General features: G+C 48.9%; 1 protein-coding gene across 1 annotated transcript in view; it reads right to left on the bottom strand.

The window, feature by feature from the left end:
- Positions 1 to 1218: 1218 nt before the first annotated feature.
- Positions 1219 to 26422, bottom strand: part of ACVR1B (activin A receptor type 1B) — a 142855-nt gene continuing 117651 nt past the window's right edge. The window contains exons 7-9 of the mRNA XM_085600350.1: positions 21388 to 21512; positions 21044 to 21174; positions 1219 to 4879 (exon numbers count right to left, since the gene is read on the bottom strand). Of these exons, the coding sequence (XP_085456476.1) occupies positions 4754 to 4879; positions 21044 to 21174; positions 21388 to 21512 (382 nt within the window). The 3' untranslated portion in view covers positions 1219 to 4753. The remainder of the gene's footprint in view (positions 4880 to 21043; positions 21175 to 21387; positions 21513 to 26422) is intronic.

Raw genomic sequence — 26422 nt, 5'->3', positions numbered from 1 at the left:
CCCATCACCTATCATCCATTCTCATAATCCATCATCTCTCTGCTGCATTGGACACTGTTGATTTCCATCCCCTCGGAGCACTCTAGGTATCAACTGTATAGCCAATAAATGTTCTCCACTAATGTTTTTGATTGCTCTTTTTCTGTGACTTGGGAATCCATGTTATTCTCACCCTCTTCATAACGAGTGGCTGCTCCTTAAGTTCAGTCCTAGATCTACTTCAGTTCCTCGGTACACAATCTCATTTGATTTCTCTTACCATGTTTATGGTGACGTCACCTTAATCATCTATTTTCCAACCTTCTTGCTCCTCCTCCATTTAAGTAAATATGATTGTTTTATGGCTATTCAACACTGGATGGCACTATGGCTCCTCATCCTGAGTACACCCAAGATGAATGCTTTACACTTTCTTTCCTCAACTGCACCCATCTACATATATAATTCCATATATGGTTGCCTCCTCGGACAGAAACCTCATCATTTCCTACTGCTATGTAAACAAAACCTTTAATTGCAACTGATGCAGCTTGGCACCACGTATTGAACATAAACGAGACACCAGTTTAAAGCACTGATAATTTCATTGGTAGACATTAAACTGGTCTACAGCAACCCTACCCTATTAATTCTTCCCACTGGACAAAGCTCTAAACGTTGTTACAAAAACACTATACAATCTGTATGGGTACACCACTACCTCTTACTATCCTCCATAGCAAATTGGCTGTTTGTGACATTAAATAAATAAAAATTGACTTTCGCTCATCAACAGGTCAATGGCTCACCCCCAGACTACTACTCAGACACCCATTCATACCCATAACTTATAGTCCGTCAACCCAATGCTTCTGGTCTCTGTCAAAAACCTCAGTTTTCTGGCTTTTTAACTTTTATGACCCTCTCTCCAGAACTTACTTTCACCAGTCTTCTAGGAAAGACACGCCCTAACAATCATCTCCTGGTAACAGAAGGCAAATTACCATTCCCCAGACTCTTCAAAATGTTGTAGTGATGTGCATGCTTGCTTGTGTTTCTTGCTGAAGTTATGCATTATGTTTGTGTGTCATTGTGGTTACTGTCCACACAATATCATCGAAATCATACCACTGACAGTTTCTATGCAATGCACAGCTGCTGTGCTTTTTACAATTTTTGTGTTAAGTGTTATAGCTTTTAAATGAAGAGGTCCGATCACAGCAAGAGATGCCACACAAATAGTGACTAGAACAAACTTTTAATGTACAGCAGAGATTTGACAGCCTTTTTCTTATATTAACAAAAGATTTTCTATCTTACAACGTATTTACATTTGCATACTGAGGAGGTAAAGTGTCAAAGTGGCTAATGTACAGTCCATTGTAACAAAATGTACAAAAAACAAACCAAAAAAAGACAGCAGTATCAAGAATGCATTTTCCTGTAGAGGTTGCAATACACATTGAAAAAAAAAAGCATGATCTTTCCCCCTCGATAAAAAAAATCCCCAGTGGGCTGCAGCAGCACCGGGGATGAGTGTCCCAGGCACCTACAGATCCTGCTTGGATCACTGCCTTCTCCCAACCAAAGGTTTTGAAAAATTAAGGAACACACTCCACCACAAGTCAAACCTGGTGTGGCTTTTCAGTCAGTAGCTTTGCCAGGCATTTGCACGTTGCACATGGTCAACAAAGGGGCGCTTAACCATGTCGGCGCCCTTGTTAGACAGAATGTCTAGTTCCAGATTCAGAGTATAATGCTGTTTCCGTTGTGTTGGGCACAGAACCACTGTATGTACCTAAAGTGTCATGTACACGGATGAGACACTCATAAGTTGGCATACCAGACTGCAGTATGTTTTTTCATGATGCGGCAGCACCGTACAGTGTTCAGGTAACAATCCGTTACACAAGCAATCAATTAAAAAGATTTGTAGGTACAGCAACATGTCCAGGTAGAAAGCACCAGGCTGTGTGTTGTAGTTGGCATTTTCAGTTAGAGTGGCTCTCTTCCACAGTCCCCACAAGTGGCCCAGTACCTCTAAATACTGCATCTGTGCCACGATTTCTGGCTTGAACTGTTCAGGAGTCAGAGGGCATAAACAAACCATTCACAAATGCCCCAAGTATGTACTAATGGACACAATATTCACAGTCCTGCAAATCTGGAGAATGTCCTTGAGAGGCAGGATTAGGCCGAGCTTTGCATACAATGCGGCAAACTCCTGCGCACATCACTAATAGTCCTGAACAGACATACAGCAAAGTGGAGACAAGACTTTAAAAAACGTGAACGATGAAACAATGTGCACAGCTACAACTTAGCTAAGAACGGGCTCCAGGTGAGAGTACAGACACTCAAAATGTGGTGTACGGTTCTGCGCTTTTGGTTTTGATTTCTTTACAAACCATAGGCTGAGAGGTAATTACAGTTTTTTTGTTTTTTGTTTTTTTTTATACAAAGAATTAAAATATTTATTAAAAAAAGTTAAAATCCAGACCCTCTCAAAAACATAAAAAAATAATCAAACCACTCCAGTTAAAATTTATGGCTTCAGAGTTATTGTAGTGTTGATGTTAAACAAAAATGTTCCCTCCCCCCCCCTTTCAACCCAACCAAACTTCTGTATTCACATCCTGAGTTCTGTTCCAACCTCAAACTGCCGCACTCCACCGCAGAAGCAGCAAAAGGTCATTCCCACCTGAATTATTACATTATATTAACAAAAAACGAGATTCATGCACTGCACCATCAGACATTAACACCAATACTTCTCAAGTACAGGAAAAGACAGAAGGTCACGCATACCACGCACGTGCTGCCCAGTACCAAACACTTGTCCTGCATTATCTAGCACGTGTTTTGTCACTATCCAACAGACTGTGTCAAATACTTAACATGTGTTTAGCCAACACCCAACATGTGTGCAAATGAAACCAGAAATATGTCTCCAGTACCCAAAAGAGCTTCTTCAATACAGAGCATGTTTAGCAAATACCCTGCATGCTTTTCAGTAACAGCTAAAACCACTGCATGCTCCTCATAGCCAACATGTTAGGCCATACTCAACATGGATCTAGGTCTAGGCCAGAATAGGTTGCCAATAACCAGCACCTCTTCAGCGACTACCTACCACACGTTTAGCTAACACCAAGAACACATTCGCCCGTACCCAAAACAGCTTCAATAAACAGCACAGCTTTAGATAAAATTCAGCACGTTTGCAGCTTGCCACAACTTATGTAGCCAATACGCGATGTTTCAGTCAATAACATGTCTTTAACCAGTACCCAAACACATTCTCCCACTTCAACATTTGTTGAGCCAATAATTAAAAAGAGTTTAGCCAATACTCAACACATTCATCAAAATCCAATACGCATTTAGCCAACACCCAGCAAGACTAGTCCATTGGATGGACTTAATCAGGCCACTGTTATCTCCCAGATTTCTTTCATGCGACTCTAGCATCTGCTTGACCGTACTGTGTCACTACACCCGGCCAGGTCCAGTTCTTCCATTGAGATACATTTCTGGCCCACCACGTTTGCCCCTAGTAAGGCAGTCTGTCTCGGGGGGCAAACAGCAATATGGCAGGAGGAGCTGCAAGCATGGGTATTACCTGATAGCTAAATCAAAGACAGCCTAACAGAGTTGAGGTAAAGTGACGGATATGAAGACCCAGAGTGTACGGCACGGCAGAGAATGGCTCGCCTAACCTCCCCCCTCCCCCTGCCCACCCCCCTTGGAGCCACTGATAAGCAAAGTCCCTTCCTTCTTTCACAAGCTGGTAGCATCATATCAAGTGGGTAATCCAAGCACGCTATTCAGAAATTGGGGCACCATATGGCTCTGTTGACTCTTTCCAAAAGTGGCAGCGTCAGACCACAGGATGACAGCGCCCGCCTCAGAAAATAGCGTTGTAATGCTGTTCCGGTTTACAAGCTGGTTATGTTGACAACTGCGATGACAGGGAGGCAGCATTCTTCCAGGCGTTATTAGTGGATGTTGCCTTCTCCGAAAACCAGGTCTCAACTTTCAGAAGACAGTAGAGCAGCTCTTTCCCATCACTTCCCACCACTGTGACAACGAGCACACTAGTCTGAGATGGAGCAAGAGCATGCACACAAGCTCACACGAACACGTATGACATGTGCGCACCCACAAATGCACAAAAGGCACACACGTCGCGGGAGGGGGCACACACCCACACGCATGCTTGGACGCGAGGCTTACATATAATTCACCTGCCAGGTTTCGAGTTTTTGAGGCTTCCAAGCAAGAACGACACGTTTCACGAATACCAAACAGAGCGCTCATAACCGGTGGAAGGGAAGCTTGCTGCTGCCTGCACGTCACATGCCTGTCAGTGGAAAACGTCAGATTAGATGGCATGGCTTTAAGAACCCACCAGGTCCTGGCATATGGGCACCTGAAGGGGTTTCAGCTAGTTTATGAATGTCACCTACGGGCTGGATTGTAGCCTGAGTCAGCGCCAGTCGGCCTGGATTGACTGAACAACACTGGGAATCCAATCCGGAAATTCAAAGACAGTCAAGTATGGAGATAACCCAAGAAAAGCTATTTCCAAGTCGTCATGCGGTTAGGAAATTATAAAAAGGTCAGTCACCAGGCCTGAAAAAATAAAATGTGTGCTCTTCCTGCTGGTCATGGGTCACCCTACCCACCCCCTTGTCCAACTCGGATTCAGGCAGAAGCACGAGGTAGGCCTCAGCACAGGTACACGTGATGACGAAGGCGCTGCAGATCGGCATCAGATCTTCAGGTCCTCGTGCACGCTCAGCTGGGAGAGGGTCTTCTTTATGCGCAGGGCCGTCAGCCGCGCAGCGCCGTTGGCGTACCAACACTCGCGCATCATCTTCCCCATCACTCGCAGCGCCTGTTCGGAAACAAGAAGAAATTAGGATACGACCCTGTGGAGGGAGACAGATTTCAAAACAACTTAATCCTTATGCTAGAAACCACTTATCAGATAATCATAAAAGGGCTATTTGTAAAGAGCACATTCAACCATAGTGCATTCTTGCCGCTGAATTAGATGTTTATCGACAGGGGCATCTTAAGGATTTTGGGGGCCCTGGTCCAAACGTATTTTGGAGGCCCCCTGGTTGGGACAGGTTTGAATTTATGATCCAGTTTCAGCTCTTTCATTCCCTATTTGGCCAAGGCAATTACAGTGCAGACACAGACTGATCCAAATTCGAATTGTGTTTACATCTAATATTCAGGAATAGTGATGTGGGTTTTCAATATTGTAACACAGCAGCAGCACACTAATATTACTGCTAAGAATCTCAGAGACACTCCCATTTCTAATATGTGAGGTCCTGTTTTGATCTAAAAGAAACTGTTTTTATGGATAATGCATGAAAGGTAAACAACATTTCTCTGCAAAATGTCTGTAATAGACTCACACATCACCCACATTAAAAATAAATCAAAAGAAAAGGTTTAAAAAAAATGTGTTTAAGAATTATTCAATTTCATCAGGTGTAGTCGGATATTTGGGACTAGGTGGATGCATGACGCCATCATCCCCATTAGCTTGCTCACCGTCCTCACTGTCAGAATTTCCCCCCTGCGGTAAGGACGTGTTTCCTTCAGTATCGCCAATGTTCTCTTCCCGCTGGGGAACACTTTGGCCTGTATGGTGTTGATCTTGGCCCCTAAGAATATCTGCTCCGGTTGACGATATTTCCCAATGAATTGAGAAACCCAGTTGGCTCAGTGTTTGTATGACCTGTTAGATTTGTTCTTTAAAGTGGTTGGTCGAGCTTGCCTTTACGAGCCAGTAGTCGAGGTAGGGACAAACGTGTATTCCTTGCCTTTGTAGGTAGGCTGCTACTGCTATTAGGCACTTTGTAAACACCCTTGGTGCAGATTTGAGTCCGAATGCCATTACTGTGAACTGGTAGGGAGTCTGGTTGATCACAAACCTTAGTAGACGTTTGTGCTTGTGGTTGATGGGGATGTGCAAGTACGCGTCCTTCAGATCTATAGTTGCCATGTAATCCCCTTGCTGTATCTATGGTATTACCTCCTGTAGGGAAGTCATCTTGAATCTTTGAGTTCTTATGAATTTGTTCATGAATCTCAGATCTAGGATAGGTCTTAGTGTTTCGTCCACCTTCGGCACGAGGAAATAACTTGAGTAAACCCCTCTGTTCCTTTGGTTGTGCGGTACTACCTCTTTCGCCTCTTTGCTGAGCAGTTCTTTTGCTTCTAGTTGCAAGAGCGAAAGTTCCCTTGCTGAGTGAGCCCTGTGTCTTGGTTTTCTGTTTGGAGGTTGTTTTTCTAGCTCTATGCAGTATCCGTATTGTATGATGTTTAGTATCCATTTGTCAGTAGTGACCTTCCTCCACTGCTTGAGGAAGTTCTTTATCCTGCCTCCTACCGGTGTTGTATGTTCGAGGGACCGTTTGTCGTGGAAGGAGTAGTTTCTTACCTGTAACTCCAGTTCTGTAGTAGGGGTATCTCTGTTATAGTCATAATCTATGAATAATCCCCGCCCATGTGCGGGGACCCCGGAGCAATCAAAAAATATCTCTTAAGCTGTCCGCATTTGCAACCTGCAAAGACACTTAAGAGACAGACAAAATAATACAGCCTAATCACAACAAGGCTGCACTGGCCAGCACTTCCTCTGAAGTGAACACAAAAGCCAAAATAAAGTTGAAATGTCATTTTTTATTCACATTTGACATGTTCCTTTATTATCACACACTCCCTTCACCAAAATCCCTTTAAACAATAGAGAGGAAGGGGTGGACAGACAAGCCCTATAGGCTGTCATTATGTGTCTGCTAAAGGGATACCGTGCCTTTAAGAAACTCTCCAGAGACCCCCGGTATCCCAGGATGCACAGCCAACACAAGTTACTTTCAGTTCTTTTTGAAGGTGTATAACAACAGGCCTGATACCGTCAGGTTACTCCACCGGGGAGGAGGGAGGGTCGCTTATGACTATAACAGAGATACCCCTACTACAGAACTGGAGTTACAGGTAAGAAACTACTCCTTCTGTAGTAGGGGATCTCTGTGTATAGTCATAATCTATGAATAGAATGGCAAGCCCATCCCAACCAACAAGAAGCGGTGGAGTAAGACCAACCACCAACAAATCACTGTGCAAACAAATTCCTTAGCGAAGCCTGTCCAACCTGCGCATCTGCCCTAGCATCAGAGTCCAGGCAGTAATGCTTTGTAAACGTATGGACTGACTTCCAGGTGGCAGCCTTACAAATGTCAGCAATGGGAACATTCCTAAGCAAAGCGGTGGTAGCCGCCTTTCCTCTAGTCGAATGTGCTGTAGGCTTACCCCCTAATGTTTTATTAGCTTTTTGGTAACAAAGCTGAATACAGGAAACAATCCATCTGGAAATGGACTGCTTTGAGGTAGCTAAACCAGTTCTTACCGAACCATAATTAACAAACAGTTGATCCGACCTGCGGATATCTTTTGTCTTATCCAGGTAGAATTTCAACACCCTACGCACATCAAGTGAATGCAGAGACCTCTCCGCCGGAGAGGAAGGATGCTGAAAAAACGTAGGCAAAGTTATCATCTGATTCACATGGAAATCTGAGATCACCTTAGGCAAAAATTTAGGATGGGTACGCATCACTACTTTAGAAGCATGGAAAACAGTATACGGCTCTTGGCAACACAGAGCCTGAATCTCACTCACCCTCCTGGCCGATGTAATGGCTACAAGGAAGGCCGCCTTCCAAGACAAATGCTGCAGAGAAGCCTTATGGATAGGTTCAAAAGGCTCCCTCATCAATCTAGATAACACCACATTCAATTCCCAAGGTGGAGAAGGCCTTCTAACAGGGGGAAACACCTTACGCAAACCCTCCAAAAAATCCTTAATCACAGGGATTTGAAAAAATGAAGTTTGAGAAGGGCCCTTCCTATACGCAGTCAGAGCTGCGAGATGGACCTTAATAGATTGGAAATTAAGCCCAGACTGAGCTAACTGCAGCAGATAAGGCAAAATAACGTCTTCTTTACAGGATGTAGGGTCAAAGTCCTTCGCCTTGCACCATAAGCAGAATCTCTTCCACTTATAGGCGTAGGAGGTCCTCGTAGACGGTCTCTTAGCCTCTTTTAAGATCTCCATACAGTCCTGAGGCAAGTTCAAGTGTCCATACTGCACTAGCTCAGGAGCCATGCTGCCAAACTCAAGGACGAGAGATTGGGGTGAACCATCTGCCCTCCGAACTTCGTGAGGAGGTCTGGCCGGCAAGGCAGGCGCCGGTGTGGCAGAACAGACCGGTGAAGAAGGTCGGTGAACCACCATTGTCTCGGCCACTCCGGAGCAATCAGGATCATTCTGGCTCTGGATTGCGACAGCTTGATCAGCACCGCCGGAATCAGGGGAATGGGTGGAAAGGCGTAGAGAAAGCTGTTGGACCAGCTGATCCATAGTGCATTCCCCAGCGTCCCTGGCTGGTAGTACCTGGACGCGAAGTCGCGGCATTTGCTGTTTTCTGCCGTGGCGAACAGATCTATATCCGGAGTGCCCCATTCTGCGAAGACGTCTCTTAGCACGTCGTCGTTTAGCACCCACTCGTGGTTCTCTTGAACGAGTCTGCTGAGCGCGTCTGCTTGGGCATTCTGCACTCCCGGCAGGTGGGTCGCCGTGATCGTCAGATTCCTGGCCACCAGCCAGTTCCAGATCGCCTGTGCCTCCCGAGACAGGGTGCGTGACCGGGAGCCCCCCTGCTTGTTGAGGTAATACATGGTCGTAGTATTGTCCGTCTGAACCAGCAGGGAGGACGTCCTGAAGGAGGGATGGAACGCCTTCAAGGCCAAGTGTACTGCTCTGAGTTCCAAAAAGTTGATATGGTAGGTCGTCTCCATCTGCGACCATATCCCCTGAATCTGAAGAGGGCCCGAATGCGCTCCCCAGCCCTGGAGAGACGCATCGGTCACTATGGTCTGGGCCGGAATGTCCTTGTGAAAAGGGGTCCCCTTGCAGACATTCCCTGGGGAACACCACCATTTCAGAGACTGCCGAGCGTGCTGAGACAACTGGATCTTGTCCTCCCAACGCCCCCTCCTCTGGTCCCATTGATCCTCCAGACATTCCTGCAGGGGCCTCATATGCAGACGTGCATTGGGGGTGAGGAAGATGCAAGAAGCCATCGACCCCAGTAATGAAGACACCGTCCTCACCGTAGGAGAGCGGGCTGAGATGAGATGCAGAGCCTTCCCACGGATCGATAAGCGTCTCTCCTCCGAAGGACACACGCTTGCGGTCAAGGTATTGACTGAAGCCCCCAAGTACTGGAGACACTGCACAGGGATCGGCACTGACTTCGTCATGTTGATGTGCAGCCCCAGACGGTGAAGCAAAGCCGCCGTCCTGTTGAAATGGCACTGGGCTTCCTGATAAGTGGACGCTTTGATCAACCAGTCGTCCAGGTAAGGGTACACAAACACCTTGGTCTTCCGCAGGTGTGCCGCGACCACCGCCATGCACTTGGAGAACGTCCGTGGCGCAGACTTCAGGCCAAACGGGAGTACGGAATACTGGTAATGGTTGTTGCCTACCAGAAACCTCAGGAATTTGCGATGCTTCGGTGCGATCGGCACATGAAAGTAAGCGTCCTGCAGATCTATGGCGCACAGCCAGTCTCCTCGATGCAACTGAGGGTAAATCTGATGCAGGGACAACATACGGAACTTTTCTCGCCGGATCCACCTGTTTGCCTGACGCAGATCCAGAATAGGCCTGAACTCGTTCTTGTCTTTTTTTCTTACGAGAAAGAACCGTGAGTAGAGACCTTTTCCTTTTTGCCTCAAAGGAACAGCTTCTATCGCCTTCTTTTTTAATAGAACGTCCGCCTCCCGCTGGAGCTCCCGCACCATGTGAAGGGAGCGCACTGGTGGAATCTGTGGAGGCGAACTGGTGAAACGAAGACAGTAGCCATTGCAAACAATATTCAGCACCCACTTGTCCTGTGTTATTGTCCTCCACTCTGCCAGGTAGTGTTGAATACTTCCCCCCACCGGAGCGGGTAACGGATGAGGGGGAAGTAACTTTTCAGGGCTTCGACCCGGACGGGCCTTTGTTCCCCGCCGAGGACTGATGCTGGCCTCTGCCCCTCTGGCGCTTCTGAAAGGGCTGCCTGTGGTACTGCTGCTGCTGCTGGGGCTGTTGCTGGGGGCCCGACTGACGCCCTTGGCCCCTCTGCTTGGTGTAGCGCCTGCCCGAGGAACGGAAGGACCTCCTCTGCTCCTTAGGCCGCTCCAGCCCCACCGCCTTCAGGGTCTCCGCCTCAGCCTTCATGCGGGCCATCTCGTCATCCGCATGCGACCCGAATAACGTCGTGCCAGAGAATGGTAGATTGGCGATCTTCTGCTGCGCTTCCGGCTTGAGCGGAGTCAGCCGCAGCCAGGAATGCCTCCTCATATGTATGCCGTGGCAGTACCCATGGGCCGCCAACAACGATACGTCCCCCGCCGCACTGATGATCTGATTAGAGACCATCATGCCTTCGTTCAGCACCTCCTGAAAATCCTCCCTCTTGTCTCTGGGCAGGGAGGCCGCGAACTGTTGCAGGGAGTCCCAAAGCGACCTGTCATAGCGCCCCAACAGAGCGGAGGCGCTAGCGGCCTTCATTGTAGTAGCCGACGTGGAGCACATCCTCCTCCCCAAGGAGTCCATTTTGCGACTCTCCTTATCCGGGGGAGCCGTGGAGGAAGGCGTCGTAGAGTGTTGCTTACGAGCCGCCGCCACGATAACGGAATCCGGTGGGGGGTCCACTCTGAGGAACGCCGGATCCGAGTCAGGGGCCCTGTACTTCTTTGACAGTCTCGAGGGCGCCGGCTTCACCACAGCCGGCGTTAAGAACACCTCCATCGCAGGTTCCTCCAGTCCTGGGACCAGCGGGAGGAGGGGGCGCGACAGATGTACTTTATGCAAAGTCTCAAAAATCACAGACGTAGTGGGAATAGGGGTAGTCACTGATATCCCCAACTTCGCAGCCCCTCTCAGCAACACCTCCTGGAACGTGGCAATGTCATCCACTGGAGAGACGCGGGAAGGAGGCGTCTCTGACAGCGAGGGCGAATACTTGCCAGCCCCCGGAGAGTACGTGCCCCTCGACCCTCTGGAACGGGACCGATACCTCCGTCGACCATGTCCAGAGCGAGTGGAGGATCTGCGCCTACTCCGTGAGCGCCTGCGAGGGCGAGAGCGAGATCTCTGCCGGTGAGGGACCCTCGGGGGAGGAGGCGGTGGCCGCGGTGGTGAGGCAGGCAGCTGAGGCACGGGCAGAGGCAGCGGAGGAGGTGGAGGAGGAGGCAGAGGAGGCGGAGGAAGAGGAGGAGGAGGAGGAGGAGGAGGCTGAGGAGGAGGAGGCAGTGCAGGCACCGGTGGAGGCGCCGGTGGAAGGTCGGGCACCTGAGGCAAAGGGGGCCGCTGGGTACGCAGCGGGGTCAGATGGTCTGAAGCCCCATCACTTCTAGCCGGAGAGCCCCCATCATCATTGTCCGGGCTCGCGGCCATTCTCCTCTTCTTGGCGGGCCTGTCCCGCGGGGAAGCCACCGAAGGCGAACGTCTGCGCCTCCCTGATCCTCGACTGGAGATCGTAATCACCGAGGACGTATTCCCCGATGTCTGGGACGTCGAACTGTACCTCGACCTCGAACGGCGTCTCTTCGCCCTCGACGACGAGTGCCGCCCCGCAGTCGACCGTCCTCTCGACGTCGAACCAAGTCTCCTCGACGTCGACCTTGATCGCCGTCGTCGGGGTGTCTGCCGCGACGTCGACTGTCTCCTCGACGCCGACTTCTGGCGTCTCGACGCCGACTTCTGGCGTCTCGACGTCGACCGCCGGTACCTCGGCGTCGACTGCTGCGATCTCGACGTCGATCGTTGGTATCTCGACGTCGATCGTTGGTATCTCGACGCCGATCGCTGGTATCTCGACGTCGATCGGTGGTGTCTCGACGTCGATCGTTGGTGTCTCGACGTCGACCTGCGTCTCGGCGTCGACCGCCTCCGCTTTGACGGCGGGCGCCGGGATCTCGGCGTCGACTCCGTCAGCGTCGAGCCGTGGGTAGACGGCGGCGAGTGCAGTCCATGGGGCTCGGTACGACGTCGATGTGTTGTCGACGTCGACCGCGACACCTGCGACGGCGACCCGGTCCCGGGTCCCGCCGGCCCCTCCCTCGACGTCGAACGCCGAGGCTGCCGCGACCCAGAGCCCTGGATCGACGGCGAACATACCGGTGCCTTCTCTCTCGCCGTCGACGTCGTCGCCTTCGACGTCGAACGCGACCTACCAGCCGGTAGTCGTCGTTTCTGCTCCTTTTTCTGCCCGGAGGTCCCTCCGGGGGCTGGAGCATGGGCGGAGGAGGGGGAATGGGACCCTCCATGCCCTGAAGTCTCACCGGTCCTCTGCTTCTCCTGTCCCTGAAGGCGAGTCTTCTCCCGGTCCCTCAGGGTCCTTTTCGAAAAGGTGCCGCAGATGTCACAGGCAGCTGGGACATGTGAGGGCGACAAGCAGAGGATACACACCTCATGTGGGTCCGTCTTAGCCTTCTTCCTCCCACACTCAGGGCATTTATCGAATAAAGCCATGCTGAGAGTGGGCCAAAACTGCTCCAGATTGCAGGCAGTAGTAGACAAAGGCTCTAGACGTCGAATGAAACCACTTTTAATTCAAAAAATCCAATTTTAACTAAGTAAACCACCCAAAAGGGTAGAGCTCAAGCTCCAGGGTCCTGCTAGCAGGAGCCGGAAAAAAGAACTGAAAGTAACTTGTGTTGGCTGTGCATCCTGGGATACCGGGGGTCTCTGGAGAGTTTCTTAAAGGCACGGTATCCCTTTAGCAGACACATAATGACAGCCTATAGGGCTTGTCTGTCCACCCCTTCCTCTCTATTGTTTAAAGGGATTTTGGTGAAGGGAGTGTGTGATAATAAAGGAACATGTCAAATGTGAATAAAAAATGACATTTCAACTTTATTTTGGCTTTTGTGTTCACTTCAGAGGAAGTGCTGGCCAGTGCAGCCTTGTTGTGATTAGGCTGTATTATTTTGTCTGTCTCTTAAGTGTCTTTGCAGGTTGCAAATGCGGACAGCTTAAGAGATATTTTTTGATTGCTCCGGGGTCCCCGCACATGGGCGGGGATTATTCATAGATTATGACTATACACAGAGATCCCCTACTACAGAACGTCAGGTTTTTGTTTTTCTCTTTGTCTTTGTACCCACCCGAGGTGTTGCTAGGGTGGGTGTTGGTTTGTTGATGAAGTCACTTGGAGATGGGCTGTTGGCCTCCTCTTCGTGTCTGTCCTCGTCCGCTTCCGCGCCCTCTAAAGGACTGGCCCCGGGGCAGGTGCTGCCAGTTTTGCTGCTGCTGTCCTTGCTGCTGCTGGCCTTGGTTATTCCATTGATAGCCTTGCTGGAACGTTTGGTGCGATGCGGTAGGCATGTTGCCTCCTCTACCACCCGACCTTTAGTGGGCACATTTACCCTCTTCCTAGCCGCTGCTGCGATTATGGAGTCGGCTGGTACTGACCCTTGGATGTATGCAGGGTCCTTAGAAGAATGTTTATACTTCTCCGTTCTTGGAGTCACAGCCTTGCATACTGCTGGTTCCTTAAAGGCCTCTCTTCCTTGATCCAGCACACTAGGGAGCATGGGCAGGAATTGGCTCATAGTCTGTTGAAGCAGTAGAGTCTCCAGGAGAAAACATGCCTTGGGCTTCTCCTCTTCCATCTTTACTCCATACGTTTGTGCAGCCTTCTGGACGACCATGTTGTAGACCCCTATGTCGTCTGCCGACGAGGGCCTCGAAGGTTAAGTATCTACCCCTTCTTCCGGCGATTCGGCGTCGAGAGCTTGCCATCCTAGGTCTTGTGCCTCCGAGGACGTCGAGTCCCAGTAGGATTGCAGACCCTTGTCGCCTTCTCCCTCGAAATAATAGTCTTCGTCCCCTTGTTCCTCGACTGGTTCGGCATGCTCGTCGTCTATTTCGACTTCGAGCGGGATGGTGTATCGGCTCATCTTGTCGTCGAAGTCCTTTTTCCGCTGCAGGATGCTCGCCATTTCGGCCTCGAGCCTCCTCTTCTTCTTCTCAATCTCGGCGGCATGTTCGGCGTCGAGGGTTGGAGCACCTCTCTTCGGGGCCGTTGACGACAATGTCGGCCCTTCCTTTCTCGGCGCCGAGGTGTCCTTTTCGAGGGCAACCTTCGACGATCTGGGTTTTTCGACGGCGTTTGCAGATTGGGAGTCCTTTTCGAAGGATCCGCTCGGCTGTCTTTGGTTGCGGTTGCCTTCGTCGAGTGTTTCAGCGGCAATGCTCCCTTCGAGGACTTAGTTTCACTTCAACGAGTGTCGCTCGGGGCCTTAGCTTCACCCTTTCGACTGTCGCTCGAGTGTTTAGAGGTCGACAACTCCCTTACCTCCTTCGACGTTTTCTTATGGACCTCTACGACCGTGCAGTCCTCTGGTCCTTCGGCGATGTTGTCCTCCTGTCCACTGGCGAGGCCCGGGTCTAGGAGCGATGGAGGTGGTCCCTGCCCCTGCATGTTGCGGTTTGCCCTTCTCTGCCTCTCCCTCACTCTGAGGGTCTTGGGTGTAAACGCCGAGTACGCGCTGCAGTATTCGCTGCTGTGGTCGAGCAGCAAGCAGAGGTTGCAGACTGGATGCTGATCCTTCTGGGCATAATTGTGGTGGCAATTGGTGCAAAACTTGAATGGTGTCTTGTCCATACCCGCGCTCAGGGAGCCCCCTGTGAGCCCATTCTCCGTAGAACGTCGAGCTCTCGGTCGTAAACCTTCTCCCTCATCGTCCCGGTACCTGACCTGTAGTCCGGTGTAGCTGATTTTCGTCGAATTTCTAGGATTTTCCTTGATTCCTCTTCCAAAACTCTGGAACTCTTCGGCAACGATCCAGACCCAACAACGAAAAAAAGAATCTGAAGATGGCGACCAAAGGTGAGAGTCACGAAGGACACCAAATGGTGGGACGTCACCGCCCACCATTGCCACGAAAAAAAAAAAAAAAAGAGAGAAAATACTACGATTCCGGACCCAACCACAAGATGGCGGAATAATGCATAGCATAGTGAATCCAGAAAGATTCACGCTGCAAAACTATCTGCATAATAGAGCTGGCTCTATCATGAGGCCCCTGAAAGGGTGGGTCCCTGTGCCAGAGACCACTTTGCCCATGGCTTAAAACGTCTCGATACCAAGCTAAATGGTACTCATTTCATCAAAAATAAAAGTGAGTGGACCCGCCGGGCCGAATTATGCTGTGGGTGTATTTAGTCTACTAAGCCGCCAACCCTGCAATGCCGGACAAAAGGACACCCCCAGTTGCCGCAGAAGACCCTTTCGTGATTTTGTACAAACAGCTATGACTCCAGACGCTGCTCGTTTTTCTCAGTCTGATTTTCCCCATCAGTGGACTGACATACTCCACTTTTTATCTGCACTTTCTTCAACAGCACCTAGCTCTGTTAAAAGGAGTTGTATGTAAAGTACACACCAAACCCGAGCGTGAAGAACAAGTTACTTACCTTCAGTAACGCTTTTTCTGGTGGATACAGTATCTGCCTGTGGATTCCTCACCTTGTGAATATCCCCTGCGCCAGCATTCCACAGAACTTTTTTTTTCCCCAGCTCTCTATGCCGACGTGGACGTCATAATGCATCGGCTCCGCTCGCGACTCCGTATGACGTCACCGGAGCCATAAGAGAGCCACGTCGGAGTGATGACGCCAGTTCCACCCATTTTTTCCGTGCCTCCGAGGCGCACAGTTGGACCAACGACAGATTCAAGTATACACAGTATACAGCCAAATATACATAGTACATACCATAAAGCATAACAACATGTCAAGCAAGACATCTTTTTAGGTATACAAAGGTGGACAACGGGGAGGCGGGTGGGTCAGTGAGGAATCCACAGGCAGATACTGTATCCACCAGAAAAAGCGTTACCGAAGGTAAGTAACTTGTTCTTCTGATGGATACATTTGCCAGTGTATTCCTCACCTTGTGAATAGATTCCCACAGCAGTCCCACTCCCGGAGGAGGGTGTCCACCTTCCTATACCAAAACATCCTGCAAAACAGAGCGCGCGAAGTGGCCCTCCCTCCTCATCTCAGAGTCAAAGCAATAATGCTTTGCGAAAGTATGGAGGGAGGCCCAAGTCGCAGCTTTACAAATGTCTGCCACAGGAACACCCCTGGCCAAAGCAGATGTAGACGATTTAGCTCTAGTTGAATGAGCCCCAATACCCTCAGGAGGAACCTTACCAGCCAGGGCATAGCAGATCTTGATGACAAGGATGATCCATCTCGATAAACTGCGCTTGTGCACAGCTCTTCCTTTAGAATGACCAACATAACCCACGAAGAGCTGATCGTCCAGACGAAAGTCTTTCGTTCTGTCCAAGTAAAAGCTCACAGCTCTTTTTGGGTCCAGACGATGAAGTCTTTCATCCTCCTTGGAGGGATGAGGAGGTGGATAAAAAACAGGGAGAGTTATAGACTGCCCCAAATGAAACGGAGTAACTACTTTAGGCAAGAAATCAGCCCTGGTCCTGAGAACCATCCTTTCAGCATGTAATGTTAAAAAAGGGGGTTTAGAACTAAGAGCTTGAAGCTCACTCACCCTCCTTGCCAAGGTTATGGCTACAAGAAAGACCGTCTTAAAGGACATCAGCCTCAAAGGACAACTATGAAGAGGCTCAAACGGAGACCCCATCAGAAAAGTTAAGACAAGATTAAGGTCCCACTGTGGCATTACAAAAGGAGTAGGTGAAAACCTGTTTGTAAGGCCTTTGATAAACCTCAGTACAATAGGAGATTTAAATAATGACGGTTGATCAGGAAGACATAGAAAAGCCGATAAGGCCGATAGATACCCCTTGACCGTGGCCACAGCACAGACCCTGCTGAGCCAAGGAAAGAGCAAACTGAAGCACATTAGAAAGGTGGGCTTTTAAAGGGTCATTGGATCTCTCTCCACACCACTTAACAAACTTAGACCACCTATATGAATAAACGGACTTGGTGGAGTGTCGCCTGGCCGATAAAATAACATCCACCACATCAGGCGGGAGAGAGAAAGAACTCCGGTTGCCCCGTTCAATCTCCAGGCATGAAGGTGTAAGCTCTGGAGGTGGGGGTGTAGAACCTGCCCCTCCGACTGCGAGAGGAGGTCTGCCCTCAGAGGGAGATAGAGCGGAGGGCACGAGGAGATGTGGAGAAGATCTGTATACCACACACTTCTTGGCCAATCCGGGGCGACCAATATAACTTGGGCCCGGTCTTGGCGAATCTTCCTCAGAACCCGAGGAATCAAGGGTATGGGAGGAAACGCGTAAAGGAGTTGTGAGCCCCAACTCAACTGAAACGCGTCCCCCAACGCTCCCTGCATCGGTTACTGGAGACTGCAAAATGACAGGCAGTGCGCGTTCTCGCGGGTGGCGAAAAGGTCCACCCGAGGAGTCCCCCACGTCCGAAAGACATGACGAACCACCTCTGGATGGTGCCTCCACTCGAGGTCTGCGGAGAACTGCCGACTGAGACTGTCCGCACGTACGTTCAGCACCCCAGCCAGAGGATTTGCCATTAGACAAATCTGATGGTCCTGAGCCCAGGACCATAGACGCAGAGCCTCTCCGCAGAGACAATGCGACCCCACTCCTCCCTGCTTGTTGACATACCACATCGCGGTAGTGTTGTCTGTCAGGACTTGAACAGACTGACCGCGAAGGGAAGGGAGGAAGGCCTTGAGTGCCAAACGAATCGCCCGCAATTCCAGAAGGTTGATGTGAAACAACCTTTCCTCTGGAGACCAAAGACCCTTGATCTCCAGATCCCCCAGATGAGCACCCCACCCTAGGGAGGAGGCATCCGTTATCACCGTGGCCACCGATAGAGGCAGATGGAAGGGCTTCCCTTGAGACAGATTGCCCGCCACGCTCCACCAAGATAGATCCGCTGCAGCTTCTCTGGAGATCCTGATCGACTCCCTGAGATCCCCGTTGTGCTGATACCACTGCCTGCGGAGGCACCACTGGAGCGCCCTCATGTGCCAGCGCACATGGTTGACCAACAGAACACAGGAAGCGAACAGACCGAGCAGACGAAGGACCTTCAGAACTGGAACAACCGCTCCATTGTGGAATAAAGGGATCAACTCCTGAATGTCGAGAATTCTTTGAGGAGGAGGAAATGCTCGACACACAGTAGTGTCTAGTACCGCCCCTATGAACAGGTTGCGTTGAGAGGGCACCAGGTGAGATTTGGGCACATTGATCGAAAAACCCAAGTCGAATAACAGCTGAGATGTTACCTGCAGTGATGTTGCACCATCTCTGGGGACTCTGCCTTCAGAAGCCAGTCGTCCAGGTAGGGGAAAACCGGAATATCAGCCATGTCAAGGGCGCAGTGGGTAGTGGTCTTAGATATGATTTTGTCCCCTGAGACTCGCTCGTGTTCCCACTGACGGCATTGGTCTGGGATGTGCTGAAGAAGTTCTTCCATCTCATTCCAGTGAGCTCTATCATATCGAATAAGCATTCTGATTCAATTTGCCATCCTCCAATGCATGGTGGATTGTGCAGTGACTCTCTTGTGCAGTGACTCTCCTGCCTGCTGCATCGATCTTCTTGCTCTCTTTATCAGGGTGGTGAGTCACCAGTCCCTTGCACGTTAGCGCGCTGTGTGGAGCACAGGGAGTCCAGCGGAAGCGGTCTACAGATGTGATGGTGGCCACATAAAGCAGCCCAGTGGGCGAAGCATTATATTTCGTCTCCATCCTTGGGGTAACAACCCTGGCTTTAACGTGCTCCTTAAAGGTGTCTGGTGTGGTTTTAAGCATACCTTTGAGCATGGGCAGAAACTGAACTGCAGGGTGCTCTGTGTGATGGACAGTGTTTGTACTGGGAAGTTTTCGTGTTCCTGGACAGTATGTACATCAACCTTGTAAAAGGTGGCACCCCTATAAATCACTTTGTGGTAAGAAGTGGTGTCCCCTGGTGGGGAAGTTTTTGACAGATATAGGTCAGGATCCGGGTTACCCCAAGGGATCCACATTATAGCTGTCCCATAGGTCATCCCTAAGCTCTGGGTCAAAAAGGGCCTCGTATGGGGTCCAAGAGGTACAAGGGGCACACACCACCAAAGGAATGTGGTGATCCCGCAGGAGGAGGAGGATGTACATATATGGTGGAGGAGGAGGAAGTGGAGAAGGAGGAGGCGAGTGAGGACAGGGAGGCGAGTGAGGGCAGAAAGATGAGCGGGCACTGGGCTAGTTCTTCTGTCCTGACCTTTGCTGTGCTTGGGAGATGTAGGCTCCAGAGCAATCTGCTCCTTGAAGATCAGTTTCTTCTTCCCTGGAATGGTCTACAGCCTTTGGTCAAGATCTTTTCAGTCTGTGAGTGAATGAAGACTCTTGATGTGCATCAAGCTGTTCTTGGAGTCGTTGAAGTATGGGATGCTCTAAATTGTAGGAGCTGACCGCCACCAGTGGTTTTGGAACCGAATGACACGCTGAAGGGCTCTGCAAGCTTTTAAGTGGGAAGCTGGGTTTCTGAGCCCAACAGGGTTTTAGTGTTAAATTCTGTGCCAGCGGAGCTGCCGGCATCCCAGACGGTCAGGCTTTGAGAGTTGTTTTCAGCGCTGAGGAGGGAGCGGTATCTGCTTCAAGGCCTTCTGCCGGAATCAACCATGGCTCGCAGGCAGTGGTGGACCAGAGACCAGTTGAGGGGCTTGTGGGCTTGGCACCTGCACCGCCTGTGTACAGTGTTAGTGTGCACTCTGAGATTGGTAGGCTGTACTCAAGACCGAAGTCCTCGGTACATGCTGCACCTCCGGATGCGGCTGTTACTCGGTCGCCGACTGAGAGCTTGGTTCAGGGCTAAACTGTAGAGGGTTGAATGTGAACAGAACAGCTTCCGATAGTTCCTCGATGTCCCGGACACAAATATATTGGGGTGTCATCTCCATCTTGGCACTGCATTTCGGGTCTGGAAGTCTGCGATCATGTTGATACCGGAGTGTCGTCTTTCAAAAGACGGCAAGGAAGTCTGGAACATCGCGTTCGGGAGACAGAAAAAGGTTGCAGACCTGTTGTGGTTGGTCCAAGGATGTGACACTGAGGCCAGTATTGGAAGAGAGTCTTTTTCATTGCCGTCTGGTCATCGTCTATGTGAAGAAGCAAAGACTAGTCAAAAGGCCCCACGAGGGAAGCACGATCGTCAAACCTCAATAGAAGAAACCTGGATGAAGACAGTATTTTCACAACAACCGGAGAGGATACACATGTAAGCCTGACAACAAACACCACGAGGAATAGATCCGGAGCTCGCTCGATAACACGTCCAAATCCGATGGCAGAAAGAAAACAATCTTACAAAGGAGCCAATTCCCATGCACATTACTAGTCATAGGAGGGGTCACTATACATCGTGACTCAAAAGACTTCTTTGAAGAAAAACAAGTTGCCCAAGTCCGGGCCCAACAGTAGATGGCACGAGTATGCAGACCATGTGTATCTAGAGCTTAACATGCCTCAAATCTATATTTATTGTGGATATGTGCAAAAACTGTCATGTCTCGGGTCAATGTGGCTCAAAATTGAGCATGTTTGGTTTATGTAGACCTCTTTCAAAAGCAAGTGAGCGAACTCTGATGACCAATTCAACTGAAATCCTCAAAAAAAGCAAGAACTACTGATTACATTTGGAAAAGTCACAAAAACACTTCTATCTAGGAAAGCCTTCTTGTTAATCCGGTGGTCTGCATGTGTTGTGTCTAGCAATGACAATCTATAAAAGGTCTGGATAAAAGTATAATTTACCTAGCACTCAACATGAGACTCTGAACAGTCCCCAAGAGTTCTCCTGCTGTTCCTACTCGCATTCTTGTCTCTTTCAGCCCAGAATATGGGACTGCTGCCAATCTACTGATACCAAAGTGTTACACTCCAGTCCATTGTCCTTAATATGCAAAAAGAAGGCAATCAAATGAAATTTAAACCAAAACTGCTGTGTGTCATCATACCTCATAACTCTGCCACCAGTTAGGGATGTTGGGTCGCAGCCTCTGGTCACATACCACTTTCCTCATCTCTTCAATGGATGGGTCAGAGGGTACCAGGTCATAGTATGGGAGCTGGTATTCTTCGTGGACCCCTTGGGTAGGGTGGAAAACGAGCAAGAAGACAAACAGAAAGCGCACAATCAATTGATGAGACGCATTGGAAAGCTTGCAGCAAGTTGTGTAAGCTTTTCTGTACTTGGGCTACTTTGTAGAATTTGAAAAGGGAGTAGTGTGAAGGATAAAAAGCGTAGGAAGATGTCAAAAGAGGTTATGAATGTAGGTTGTCTCAGCCTTCCTATATTTACCTCCTGCGTTGCAACGGCGAGCAATCTCCCAGTAAACCAGTCCAAGGGCATAGATGTCGGCACATTTAAAAGAATCGAAGTGTTTCATGTTAATCGTCTCGTCCAGGACTTCAGGAGCCATGTATCTGAAGGGCACAAAGGAAAAAGCCACAATGTCAGCATTAGCGAGATCACTAGGACCACAACTCTACGTATAGAATCAAAAGTTCTCTCAGGGGGCTTCATCCCCCGTCCCAAACACCAACAGAAAAAAAAAAAACCTGCCACGGCTGAAAGCTAGCAGAATTTCAACTGCTTGGGCCTGTATTTACTCCTTCAACTTCTGAAATAAATGGTAAGTCTTGCACTGGTCGGTTATCGGATACCATCACTTCGCCCACTATTACATTTCCTTTAGAGAGTGTCATACAAAATGGAACCAGCTCCACAAGACCAGCCCTTCTTTCAATAATCTGATAAGGTTTTCCATTACTTCTGGTATAAAAACACTGCTGCTTTTTACCACCCTCATCATCACACTACTCTTTCGATAAGTAGGTCTTTTAGCAAATTTACAGACATTACGCAAATAAGGTTTGTGTCCTACCCATTAGTGGCCACTATATGCAAGATTACCAACTCATAGTAGTGCATTAGGCATGGCTGCCTATAAAAATGTGTATTTTTTTTTTAAACACAAACAAAAAAAACCTAGTTAGTCTCCCCAATGCTGCATGATTTATCACTCAATTATCAACTGTAAATATATTTTTCTCCAATCATCAGCTTATCATTTCAGCAAATATACACATTTTCGCTCTTGAATACATATTTTTCAATGTTGGTATAGGTAATAATTCAACCAGCCAAAATCTTCTAATTTACTAGGCGAAGCTGCACACAGGAGAGCAGCTTACAGGTACAGGAGGTCAACCGCTAGCTCACGAGCCACTCACTGAAGAAGACTGCTCTACATATCCCGTCTGTTTTTTCGTTTTAGTGTCAATTACCAAATTTGTTTGTTCCCATGATTTTGACGGTGTGCCTCATTCAGATTTTGGAGTATATTCTAGCAGCTCCCTGAAAAAGGCTTTTTCATCAACTCCAGAGAGAGATATCCTTCCCCACTCAAAAGTTCCCTATTTTAGATATGGTTAGGGAAACTCATTTTCTTCACGTTGGATCTCTTCGAACCCGAAAACAAAAATGTCTGTCAAATTAGATTTTCAAACTGCAATTGCTTAAGTCTACCTCTCCCTAATGGGCTTGCATTCAACTAGCTCATAGGCCTCAAAATTCTTACAGGCAGGGTGACTGATACTCTTGATAAGCTATGAAATTCAACAAATGCTATGCCGGGTCTAGCCATCTGAGCATGGTTGTGGTTAAACTAATGAAGTTTCATCTTTTGGGTTTTTGGTTGGAAAAACTACAGAAACTGTATAAAAGCACTTTACTTCGGTCAGGGTTGGACACTGTGAAGAGCATTTGTACTGATTTTCAACTGGTTCTTCTAATAGTGACATGTTTTCCTCAATTCATTTATCTCTGAATACAAAAGTTTGAAAGTAATTAAATCAGTACACTTTCACACTGGATGGAAATACAACAGGAATGATACAGGTGTGTGATAGGGGTTACTCGTTGCAATTATGGACCGTTTAAAACACTGTCTTCCCTCGTGAAAAAAAACAGACATTTCAAAAAATAAAAAAATATATAAATAACAATCTTGGAACTCCTGAAAAAAAAATCCAGTTAGAAAAAAAAATAGGACTCCAACATTAATCAGCCATTATTAATCTTGTACCTGAAAAAAACACATGAACATTTCTAAAAGGTGCAATTCCCTCAATGGAGGTGGTTGCTCACTCACATTAGGCACTGCAGCCTCTTTTTAGGTCTCGCCTACGCAGCCCGCATGCGCTGCATAGGAGGGCCTTTAGCCGTCGTTCTTCACTTTTTCAAGCACTACACTCGTGCTTGTGGTGGCATCCACCTTACGGGAGCGCGCAGCGGCGCGCCACAAGCACGAGTGCAGTGCTTGAAAAAATGAAGACTGTGCGCATGCGCACGCACCACTCCCGGGCTTGATAAGATAAGAGTTCAACGTGTTTTCTCAGGTGCGTTGTAATCCTTACCCGATGTGCTGTCTCTCTATCTTAATTGAGTAACTTTAAAATAAAATCGATTAATATAAAGTAGCAATGACGAGCACAAGCATGAGTGCTTTAAAACAGTTGCTGCTTGTGCTCTTTTGAAAGATGGGAAATTACAGGTTTTCAGAACATGCGGATTCAAGTCTTCACTATAATAGTTTCTTTTATTTGTTCTGCATATATTTATTTGCATATAATAATGTACTAACCTCAGAGCATTAGGAATAGCCACAAATCGTTAAACTCTGCAAACATGTACGGGTTTTATATTCGAACCATTGTCACAATGAAAGTTGAGCTTTAGAGAACTCACCCTAACAGCAAATGCCTTGAATTAATGGCTGACTCACTCTCACTGACACTCACAGACTCTCTCACTGACACTTTCACTGGCATGGATACTCTCACTGACTCTCACTCTCCCACTCTCACTGACTGACTCTCCCACTCACTCACACTCTCTCACTGACAGACTCACTGACAGACTGACTCACTCACTGACAGACTCTCACTGACTGACTCTCCCACTCTCTCTCACTGACTCACTCACTGACTGACTCACTCTCACTGACTCACTCACTGACTGACTCACTCTCTCACTCACTGACTCACTCTCTCTCACTGTCTGACTCACTCTCTCTCACTGACTGACAGACACTCTCACTGACTGACACTCTCACTGAGACTCTCCCATTCTCTCTCTCACTCACTGACTCTCACTGACTGACACTCACTCTCACTGACTGTCAGTGAGAGTGAGTGTCAGTCAGTGAGAGTGAGTGTCAGTCAGTGAGAGTGAGTGTCAGTCAGTGAGAGTGAGTGTCAGTCAGTGAGAGTGAGTGTCAGTCAGTGAGAGTGAGTGTCAGTCAGTGAGAGTGAGTGTCACTCACTCTCACTAAGACTCTCACTGACTGACTCCCACTCTCCCACGCTCTCTCACTGACTGACCCACTCTCTCTCTCATTGACTGACTCACTCTCACTGACAGACTCTCCCTGACACTCTCCCACTCTCTCGCAGACTCACTCTCACTGACTGACAGACTCACTCTCACTGACTGACAGACTCACTCTCACTGACTGACAGACTCACTCTCACTGACTGACAGACTCACTCTCACTGACTGACAGACTCACTCTCACTGACTGACAGACACTCTCACTGACTGACAGACACTCTCACTGACTGACAGACTCACTCTCACTGACTGACAGACTCACTCTCACTGACTGACAGACCGACTCACTCTCACTGACTGACAGACAGACTCACTCTCACTGACTGACAGACTCACTCTCACTGACTGACTCACTGAGACTCCCACTCTCTCACTGACTGACTCACTCTCACTGACAGACTCTCACTGACACTCTCACTGACTGACCCACTCTCTCTCTCTCTCTCACTGACTGACAGACACTCTCACTGACTGACACTCTCACTGAGACTCTCCCATTCTCTCTCTCACTCACTGACTCACTCACTCCCTCACTCACTCTCTCACTGACTTACTCTCACTGACTGACAGACTCTCTCACTGACAGACTGACAGACTCTCACTGACCCTCTCTCTCTCTGACTGATTGACCCACTCTCACTGACTGACAGACTCTCCCACTCTCTCTCACTGACTGACAGACACTCACTGACTGACAGACACCCTCACTGACTGACTCTCACTGAGACTCTCCCATGCTCTCTCTCACTCACTGACTCTCACTGACTGACTCACTCTCACTGACTGACAGACTCACTCTCACTGACCGACAGACTCACTCTCACTGAATGACTCACTCTCACTGAATTACTCACTCATTGACTGACAGACTCTCACTGACAGACTCTCCCACTCTCTCACTGACTGACAGACTCACTCTCACTGACTGACAGGCTCACTCTCACTGACTGACAGGCTCACTCTCACTGACTGACAGGCTCACTCTCACTGACTGCAGACTCTCCCACGCTCTCACTGACTGCAGACTCTCACTGACCGACTCTCCCACTCTCTCACCGACTGACTCTCTCTCACTGACTGACTCTCTCTCACTGACTGACTGACTCTCTCTCTCTCTCACTGACTGACCCTCTCTCATTGACTGACTGACAGACTCTCCCACTCTCTCTCACTGACAGACTCACTCTCACTGACTGACAGACAGACTCACTCTCACTGACTGACAGACAGACTCACTCTCACTGACAGACAGACAGACTCACTCTCACTGACAGACAGACAGACTCACTCTCACTGACAGACAGACAGACTCACTCTCACTGACTGACAGACAGACAGACAGAGACATACTCACTCTCACTGACTGACAGACAGACAGACAGACACTCACTCTCACTGACTGACAGACAGACTCACTCTCACTGACAGACAGACAGACTCACTCTCACTGACAGACAGACAGACTCACTCTCACTGACAGACAGACAGACTCACTCTCACTGACAGACAGACAGACTCACTCTCACTGACTGACAGACAGACAGACAGGACTCAATCTCACTGACTGACAGACAGACAGACAGGACTCAATCTCACTGACTGACAGACAGACAGACTCACTCTCACTGACTGACAGACAGGCAGACAGAGACAGACAGACTCACTCTCACTGACTGACAGACAGACAGACACTCACTCTCACTGACTGACAGACAGACTCACTCTCACTGACAGACAGACAGACTCACTCTCACTGACAGACAGACAGACTCACTCTCACTGACAGACAGACAGACTCACTCTCACTGACAGACAGACAGACTCACTCTCACTGACAGACAGACAGACTCACTCTCACTGACAGACAGACAGACTCACTCTCACTGACAGACAGACAGACTCACTCTCACTGACTGACAGACAGACAGACAGGACTCAA

The sequence above is a fragment of the Triturus cristatus genome, chromosome 4_2 (genome assembly GCF_964204655.1).
Source record: "Triturus cristatus chromosome 4_2, aTriCri1.1, whole genome shotgun sequence".
NCBI lineage: Eukaryota > Metazoa > Chordata > Amphibia > Caudata > Salamandridae > Triturus > Triturus cristatus.
This window is presented reverse-complemented; position numbering and strand designations above follow the sequence as displayed.